The 10338-nt window shown below is 38.6% G+C and overlaps 1 protein-coding gene across 1 annotated transcript; it reads left to right on the top strand.

The window, feature by feature from the left end:
- The first annotated feature begins 1672 nt into the window (after positions 1-1672).
- LOC103142771 (protein C9orf69-like) lies at positions 1673-3091 on the top strand. The gene is made up of 3 exons (XM_007558990.2): positions 1673-1885; positions 2165-2284; positions 2318-3091. Exon 3 carries the CDS (start codon positions 2362-2364, stop codon positions 2779-2781), a length of 420 nt encoding a protein of 139 aa, XP_007559052.1. The 5' UTR covers positions 1673-1885; positions 2165-2284; positions 2318-2361; the 3' UTR covers positions 2782-3091.
- Positions 3092-10338: the final 7247 nt, after the last annotated feature.

Here is a 10338-nt window from a genome sequence, read left to right as displayed (position 1 = left end):
TCACAACACTGTGGTCTTAAATTTAAAGAAGTTGTAGAAAACTTCAAAGTGTTTTACAAACTAATCCACAAGCATTCTTTTAGCCAGAATACAGATTCTTATTCTGAAAGAAGCAATAATATTTGGGAAAGATTTCACTGTTAAAATATGAAGATTTGCATGTACAAAATGTCAATATCTGTATATTTTACCCATCTAGTATGATCTCCGTCGTAACTGCTGCTAGCATCATGTGGTTGTTCTGAATGAAAATTAACGCGTTCTTCTTTGATCTACAATTTTGACTTCTAATGATTCACTTCCTGCTAGAGAGCCCCCTGGTGGTTGAAGAAAAATACACAGAAAAGCCGCACCGGGCTACAATCCGCATGGTTCAAAGTTTAGGGGGAAAAAAAGTAGCAGCTTATAGTCCGGAAAATACGGTACCATAGGTGAAATTCAATAATTTCCACGGCACACCTGACGATCACTCACGGCACACTAGTGTGCCGCGGAACAGTGGTTGAAAAACACTGTCAATGGATGGATGTCTGCAGGCATAAAGCTTACAACGTTTTTGCTAAGACTGAGCAAAGAGGAAGCAACATTTTTTGTTAAAAAAAAAAAAACAATCAAATGAAAAGCCTTTTCCTGAAAACATTACCCATGTAGGCTACATGTGGCCACTTGCCACATGTGGCTCATATTTTCAACATGTTATCATTCATGTGTTCTACATGTGGTAAACTTGTGGTCACAAGAATACCACATGCGCCCCACATGTGATCAGATACTTTCCATGTGCAGATCATGTGCTTGTGCTCAGTGTCATACCCTTGTCATGTGTTCAAAAGTGAAAGTATGTGGAGCATCTCACACCATGCAAACTGCAAACCCAGGCATTGATAGAATATTTAAGAATCCAACAGTATACTGTAATTATATACTGTAGTGACCCATAGTGAGTTGCTCAAAGACACATTACGAGTCTTGGGTTATTATGAGACTGTTCGTTTGTTCCCATTTTTTTTTTCAGTTTGACCTTTTGTTCCTTTTTTAACTGTTTATTGTAGGAGAGGTGTTGGAGAGATGGAGTTAGGTAAAGGCATTTCTGCACAATGATATAAGTGTAAGTTCTATTTTGTCTATTTATTCTGTGCTAAAGCTGTCTTCTAACACCTCCACCATGGCGCAATGCAAACATGCAACAATGCAAAGTCTATAGAGTCTTATTCCTACAACACCACATTCCTACAAGAGGAGGCGGACAGAACACACCCCACTATCTATCTTTCTGCCCTTCCAGAAAAAATCCTATGATTTGACGTTTATAACGTTGTACCGCGTTTAAACTCGTTTGTGAGCCACAAAAATATTCATGTGTGAAATTATGTCACATGAAAAAAAAAAAAAAAAAGCACAGGTGGATTTGGAACTGATCATGGTAAAAGAAAAAGAAAAAAGAAAAAAGTGATACACCTGTTATTACAAGAAAACAAGTTAATCAGCATGCCCAATAGACAGACAGACAGACAGACAGACAGACAGATAGACAGATAGACAGATAGATAGATAGATAGATAGATAGATAGATAGATAGATAGATAGATAGATAGATAGATAGATAGATAGATAGATCGTGTTCATCATTCGTTGACGATGAACACTGTCCCTTTAATTCTAACGCTGACGTCACAGCACGATGACTCGTTTATTTTGCGACCGCACCGGCTCAAATTCTCTCTGGCTAAAGCTACATCCATAGGCAGAAAAATATAAATCGTAGTGTGAAAAAAATACCAGAAGTGATGCTTTTTGGGGAATCTTCCGCTCAACGCTTCAAAATGTAATTCAGCCACCAGACGCCTCGGAAAACAACAGCCCCAGTTTGCTTTGGATCAACGCGGTCAGTTTCATGTATGGGTCCTGCAGGCGTTCTTGCATTTTTTTTTTTTTCTGCATGCTGCTCTGTATTGTTGCTGTGATTTACTTGAATATGCGTCAAAGTAATTCGTAGCTGTCTTATCACACCTGAGAATGCACCGTTTGCATAAGTCTGCATTTTGTGTAGCGTTTCTAACACATTTTGCATTTACTACAAAAGCACTTACAGGTTCCACTAATAAACAGTCTGTGATTACTTATGTTTTTTTTTGTTGTTGTTGTTTTCTTCTTCTTTTTGCAGAGCTGTGTTGCATACTAAAGAGGGAATCTGGAAATTCCATGAGCATTCCTGATCTCCTTCACTAAAGCCGGTGTGGGGGCTGGAAGCAGGTCCTACTGTGTCCCCCCCCCCCCCCCCCCCCCCCCCCCCCCCCCCCCCCCCCCCCCGCCCCCCACTTGTCACTCCTGTGCACCACTCTGGGCTCTTGTAGCCCCTCCATGCCTGTGATCCCCATCCCACGCAGGGTGCGCAGCTTCCATGGCCCCCACACCACCTGCATGCACTCTGCCTGCGGCTCGGCGCACACCACCAAGCTGGTGCGCACCAAGTACAACAACTTTGACCTTTACCTGCGCTCCCGGTGCATGTACAGCTTCCTGCGCTTCTTGCTGTACTTTGGCTGCAGTCTGCTGACCTCCCTTCTTTGGGTGCTCCTCTCTGCCCTCTTCTTCCTGCAGTACGTCAGCGTGCGCGTCCTCCTCCGGCTGCAGTACAAGCTTTCCGTCATCCTACTTCTACTCGGACACCGGCGTCTGGACTTCAGCGTGCTCAACGATCTGATTATCTACAGCATGCACATCACCATGTTTCTGGTGGGGGGACTCGGCTGGTGCTTTATGGTTTTTGTGGACATGTAGCTGAGCTGCTGAGAATGTCAGAAAGACTGAAAGGGCGTACACCAAGTCACATCACTATTTCGTCTTCATACACAAGCCATCATGTTTCTGTGTACTTGATCATTGCCTACTGGTTTATTTCCGTTGCTTGTTAAATGTTTTGAAAAATTGTGGAAATAAATTACCATAAAGATGCTGAAATAGCACATAGAAGCTTCTTAAAACCTTATTACGTTCAAGAAAAAAAAAATCATATTCTGTCTTGTTCCTATTGATTGTGTTTGACTCATATTAACTCATATAAATAATAAATAATAGAATTTGATTAAACCAACCGTAGAGTTGACTGATAGATATTTTAAATGATGGTCAAGAAACCTCATTTGCTTACGGACAATTGCTTTAAACCTTCAGTTGTCAAGGCCGATAAAAATGGAGACATTTTCACGAAACTGTAAGACGGCTGAGAAAACAAGTGTGAAACTGCAAAAGTACAACGTGGCAGAGGAGCGGACTGACCTCCGTCCAACTGACCGGCAGTAGTTCCAAAACCCTTTAGCTTCTGACCCACAAAATAACAATGAAGGAAACTTATGACCCCAAGTCTTGATTGAGCTTATACTTTTTTAATCAAATTCAATTAAACAGGGATAAAATAAATATTAGATAACAGCTTACTTGTATAATTTCAAAGGATTTGCCATAATTCACTCCTAAGTGCAGTTTTTTTAAACCTTTTTTTTTTTTCAAATAATTAATACGTTTTACCATAATCCTTATTCAGTTTAATTCCTAAAGATCCCATTACGCCCCACAAGTTGATTTGTGGCTTCAAACGAAATTTCATTTTAAAAATGTACTGAAGAGCTGTTAAAACATTTCTACATTGTTTCTTTTCAGTTCCAAACTAAAATCACTTTGTCTGCTCACATTAAGATACAGACTAACTAATATGACTTCAACTATTTAAGCGAAGACATTTGTTGGGTTATTTTTTAACGGATGGAGGTCTTTGTATGCAGTTGTTTGAAACCATATACATTCAATATGGAAAAACAACAGACTCAAACTTACTAGAAGGGGACCAGCAACTTGTATTTCATCCATTTGTAAACCATTTCATCAAAATAAGTGTTTGTTTTATAAAGCTATCACTTACTATAACAGGAAATGTCACAGTTGCATGAAATGCTGACGTATGACTGTATGATGCAAGTTTGTCTTTTTGTTTCGACATAGCTTGAGGTTTGCTCTAAAAGCCATAGATAAGTTTGGCTATAATAGGTCATGTGCAAACAGTATCTTTTAAACATACATCTATATTGCAGGTTAAGTAACTGTGCAGTTATAGTATGTCAACCCATGGAAGCGAAAAAGGAGCACCGATGTGTGATTTTTGTGGTTAGTGTGACAAAAGTAAATGGATTTAACATGTTTGTTTTTTTTAAGTTATTTAATAAATATTCTTCTCTGTTGCATTGTTATTTAAAATGTAAAGCCAAGGGAATGTGTTTACCATGCAGTCCTGCACCCATGGTATCATGCCTCGAGCTGTGTCATAAGAGTGTGTGACAGTTCAACTTGAGAACGCCTCTGGGTCAAGTGTCCCATCAGTCGCTCTTCACATGGTCTCAGAGTTGCTCTGACAGACTTCTCTGTTTAGCTTCCTCTGGCACACAACCGCAACTGGACCCCTCTGTTTCTGCCAAGCATAACAATGGACATGGCTTGCTCCCAACAGCCTTATATAGCCTCATTTACACTTGGCATAAAGGAAGCTAACGGGAACCGCTGAAACCTCTGGCTGAGCTGAAATATGCATTTTTAGTGCTTAATTCTAAGGAATTGAGCATTTTATTTAATACAGAATTTGGTTTTACTTTCCTAATTAAACCAAGGGGGAAAAATAGGCTGGAAATTGTTTAAATGCCAGCCTTGGATCTGAACTTTTGACGCTAGCTGGTGGGCCGACTGAGAAATGCTTGAGATCCATTTGGCCTCCGGCTGCAAATGGATAATCGGGGCAACAATAAGCTTTTGTGTACAGGATAAACACATCATATGCCTCATATTCTGAGTCAGGGCCAATCTAACTGCTCGCATGAACCACACAAAGAAGTAGTTTTGACAAGTCATCAGCCCCTTTCATTTCTTCTTTTTTGCTTTGAAAGCTGGAAGTTGTTTGTTTAGTCTGAATGACTTGCCATACTTAATCACTTGTTGAATTTGTTTCTGCAAAAACCATGAACTTCTCACCTTGTTTAGCATATTTTCCATCAAGATTTTGTAACAGTTTTTACAAATACAAGTTAGCTGGAAACCACACAAGATCATAAAAAAATGTAAATAATAGTCTTTTGCGGGTGAAAAAAAAAACAACTCGATTTATAACTCACTTTAAAATGGCATTAATGGAGACTAAGAGTATGTGTCATTCAGTTTTACAAGAAAACATTAAAACATTTTTAGAAATATCTATTTGGCAGACTGTAGCACAGTCACTGAAATACAGCAAAAGGGCTTCTACTTTGCTCAGTGAGTAAACTGTAAGAAAACATTGCTAACTATTATGAAATGTCAAAATAAATGTGGTCTCTTTGACACTTTTCAATGTCATAATCTTTCATCTGTGCTTAAAAAAACATTTAGTGCTAATTGGAAAGAAAAGTTTTATTTATTTATTTTTTAATAGTAAAGCAAGATAAACTGAACAAACAGCAAATTATAAAGATCGGTAACACTTTATTTGAAGGGGGTTGAATAAGACTGACATGACACTGTCATAAACATGACATAACTCCTGTCATGAACATGAATAAGCCTTCATGAATATTTACGACTGTTGTCATAAAGCGTCATTCTGTAAATTAGGGCGTCATAAATGACGTTTTATGACAACAGTCATAAATATTCATGAAGGCTTATTCATGTTCATGACATGTGTTATGTCATGTTTATGAAAGTGTCATGACAGTCTTATTCAACCCCCTTCAAATAAAGTGTTACCTAAAGATGCCACATTTAGCTGCTCTTCGCTAAAAGTAATATTTGGAGATTTGAATCATCTGCATGATCACCCTTCTTACTATAGCGGGTAGTAAAATAAATACAGATCATTATCAAGTCTAAATGCCAGTGGGTAAAGGACATGCACCTCCATCTCACGTCATGTTTATACCCCAGAGAGTTAAAATCTCCTGGATTACTAATTAGACGGCCTATGACATTCTGTTTACATACACAATTGCAGACATGCATACCTTTACCTGTATCTGTTCATTCAGATGTTCATAGATACATACTGTGATATATAGACATATCCTGGGATATTCGGGGGGGTCTCAGAGTATGTGTATTAAATTAGGACCAAAGTTATTGATGCTGCTGGTAGATTTAGGTTTAAACTAATTTTTTAGTATTAGCAACATGAAGTGAGATGAAATGTTAATCCTGTTTTGTTGTTCTTAAGCATGGTACGAATTTTTTTATCTGTGACAGGTGCTACATGGATAAACTTTACTTAGTTACTTACCTACTTAGTTATATTATTGTTTCAGAGTAGTCCAAACAGAGCCCAGAGCTGCATCTAATAAGGAATCTGCATAGGCAGCTAAAGATTAAGGTGATGGAACGGAGACCTTTTAATTATGAAAACCTAAACCTAAGAGCATGTAAATAATGATAAATTACCAAAACAGCCACAGAAATAAGCTAAAAGTTATTACTGTTACAAGAACTGTTTGACTTGACTGTTGCAATGTGATGCCAAAAAAACAAAGATTTTTTTCATTTAATTAAAGAGAAAGGCATGAATTATATTCAATGTCCCATTATTTAGTAAAATGTATGTTTTTTTATGACGTTTTCTACATATGAAATATGTTTGTAATGACAGATATGTCTCATTTCCCATTTGAAACAATCTTCTTGGTTAAATGAAAAATAATTTCAGATTTAAATTGGTTTTGGGCTAATCTGTAAAAAGCCTACATTCAGACAGACATTCTAGATAAAGTATGCGTATATGAATATGTATGGATAAGGTTCATATATTTATTCATTACATACATATATTCATTGGATGAATACATACATACAACATACATACATACATAACTACATACATACATACATACATACATACATACATACATACATACATACATACATACATACATACATACATACATACATAAAACAATGTTGATTTGAGGTCACTCCGCCAGCAGTTGGCGCCTGTAATTTAGGAGAACAACACACATGCGCATCATGTATCCTGGGCTGTCTTCATACAGTGACACGTGAGATACCCACACATGTAAGTGTAATTCAGGATCTCCGTCGTACTCCGACGTCCTATTTACAACGCTTTTTGTGCTTAAAGTGCTGCACCAAACACCGTGAGAACAAACTCAGACGTCCTTTAGAGCTCTCTAACTAATAAACAGTAAAGAAGAGTACACCTTTAAGCCCCCAGAGTGCACCGAGTTCGTGTATTCGTGTATGAAAAAAAAAAGAAAAAAGAAAAGAAAGAGAGAGGCGCATGATATGACAGTCCATTTACCGCGCAGACCACCGTTGTACATTAAAGTGAGGGACCGACTATGTCTGCGTCTTTAAGCAGAACTCTATACGGACTGCTGCATGATGTCAGCCTGCTCTCGGTCCGTGCGCTGCTCGTGTGAGAGCCGCATTTTACTTCCTGTACAGGGACAGGAGCGGGCAGAGAAAGAGAGAGTGGGATAGCGAGATGGGGGGACGAGCGGCCGAGACAGGACTAAAAGTGATAGAGTGAGCCAGCGGGACGAGACGAAGGAGGAAACCCGGGGCCTGCTTGTCTCTCCTTTTTTTTTTCTTTTTTTTTTTTGAAGAAGAAGAGAAGAGAATCCTACAAAGTTTAGAGGTTATCCAGCCTGCCACATCTGCGCCAGCTGACAGCTTCAGTCTATGGAATAGCGACAAATCGGGTAAATATATCCCCCACCACCACCCTCCTTCTCTTGGCGTGATATACAGTGCCTGATTTGTATGACGCATAGGTTTTTTTTGTTTTTTTTACCATGCGTTACTCTCTCGATTCTCTACCTTTATTTCTCACTCTGCGAGCGGCTGCTTATCCCGACACTCGCCTGGCTCTACATTCAATCATCTGCAAATTCGCAGCTCATCCTTAAATAAAAGTTAACACTCTGCAACTTTAATAAGAAGTAATAGGAGCTTTTTTCGTGGAGGAGCAAACGATCCCCCTCCTCCCCTCCACTTGAATGCGTAAAGCGCGACTGTCGAAGAATTTTTTGAAACTCGTAAAAATCCAGTGTTGATGTTGGACAGCGCTTTAACCTCAGGAAGCAGCGTTGTCATGAGTGTCAACTGTACAAGTGGTAGAATTGGCATGATGCTATGATGGGGCTTACGTCATAATTTAGCCACAAATAAATATATAAATAAATAAATCACCGGCCAGGACGGTAACGCAGTAAGTTGCGGAGTGGCATGTAAGTCTATTGCAGGTATTGTGATAAATGAGGGAGGTGGGTGGGAGGGATTGTCAAATGTCTTCTTATCTCTATTAATGCATTAAATATGAAACTTGCTTAAGAAAAAAAAAACAACAGCTAGACAAAGAAAAAAAATCAAGTAAAGCAATCACAAAATAGAGCAAAAAATAATAAATCTTAAATAGGATTATATAGTAAACACAACCCCCCCCTGCCCCCCCTGAAATATTGGTTTTTACTGTAAATTATTCAGAGGCAAGTCTGATTTGCGGTGCTGTTTACCTCACCTGAACTTTCTGAGACACATCAGACCATATACATTCAAGGCCTCGCTCCCCCCTCCACACACACACACACACACACACACACACACACACACACACACACNACACACACACACACACACACACACACACACACACACACTAACACACTTTTTCTTTTTATTGTGTGTACAAGAGTGCAATGTGTGGCTAGCCAGCAAGTAGTTTGTGGCAGTTTTTCTTCATTTCCTGTTAGTGTTCTTTCCTCAGCAAACACTTTCTCTCTGTCAACATGTTGTCATTAATGTTGTCTAAACGGTTGCATTTTGTGCATATCCAGAGGTTACTTGGATCCTAATCTTATAAATCTGAGCTTTGTAATTTTATAATATTTTTGAAAAAGTGTTTTTATTCTATATTTTTTTTCAGCATCCTTGTCCCAAATCCCATTTCAGTTATGTCTCCAAATAGCTGGCTTTTTTTTTTTTTTTTACCTCCAGAGTTAAAAGATCAAGTGAATAAGAGCATTTTTATTTACTTGTAAGAGAACTTTAAAATCAATATATATGTATAGGTGCACCTAGCTATCCCTAGGCAAGACAAACACAGGTTTGTTTTTCCTTCAAGCCGGTTTTATCATACCCACGCTCAAATACGAGGAAATCATTTCTGGGGATGTAGGCGTGTGCTGCAAAGTTTTGTTTTCTCTCGTCTGACTTTATCACAACATACGTGGAAAATGTGGGAATTTATTGTTCTCCTGAACGGACTCCTTCCAACAGTCGTCCAGCATTGAGTTGGATGGCTGCCATAGAGTTTGTGATTGCTCTCCGCAGCTGTATTTGTCTGTTTGTGGCTGTGTGCATCTGTGTGAGTTGGTGGTGCATTAGCATGTCCCAGAATGCCCTAGTTCTACAGGCCTCTGAGTTTATGTCATTCCAACGACGAGGCCCAAAGCTGGATGCAAGGGTGGGGGTGTCAAGAAGAGAGAAAAACTGTTTTTTATTTATTTATTTTTACATTTAAAAAGGGTATTAACGATAAGAATAGAATAAATGTTTGGACTCCAAGCAGAGAAGATATTATTTGAATGTTTAAAAAAAAAGTGTACACTGGCATGTATTCATTTCCTGGAAAGAGATTCTATGTAGTGTAGGTCATGACTTGATAAACCTGTTAAACGGTTGGGGGAAAACCGGCTAAAAACTATTGTCTTCATGCCCATTTCCTTTATCCGTTGTCACGTAAATAAACATGAAGATGTCTATTGATGTCTAAATGTAGATCAAAAGTTTAAGAAGCTTAAAGAGCAAATATTTGACATGTTTTTCTGAACTAAAAGGTGAGAGAGGCTGACCAACCTAGAGCACACAAAGACAGTGTTTGGAGGGGGTTCTACAGCCAACATCTCTTTCCTATTTATTATAAAAGTGACAACATACATGAAGCGGACCATCCTGTTTCTAGAAACAGTCTAAACTGTCTCACTTATAGATTTATGATTTTATTTTACCCTTTACAGCAGTACAGTGATTTGCATATGTTTTAAGGACGAAAGGACTGAATAGTTGTAGTGTCCAGCTTTTTGAGTAGTGAGGCTTTTTTGAAAAATCAAAACAACTTTTAAAATGTGTCAACCTTTAAAATATCTTCTTCTAATTCGATATGATGGCACCCTGACATCTACACAAGTTCAGAACAGCCCTGGAGCTCCTTGGGGCTAAAAAAAAAAAAACGCACTCCGTAGCTTGCGTTTTACTTGCAACATCCCAGCTCTTTACTTTTTGGTACAACTTTTCATGCCAACAACTAGCAGG

This window comes from Poecilia formosa, unplaced genomic scaffold, assembly GCF_000485575.1.
Source record: "Poecilia formosa unplaced genomic scaffold, Poecilia_formosa-5.1.2 Scaffold100, whole genome shotgun sequence".
Taxonomy (NCBI): Eukaryota; Metazoa; Chordata; class Actinopteri; order Cyprinodontiformes; family Poeciliidae; genus Poecilia; species Poecilia formosa.
The sequence above is the reverse complement of the archived record's forward strand: the minus strand, read 5'-3'. Positions and strand labels throughout refer to the sequence as shown.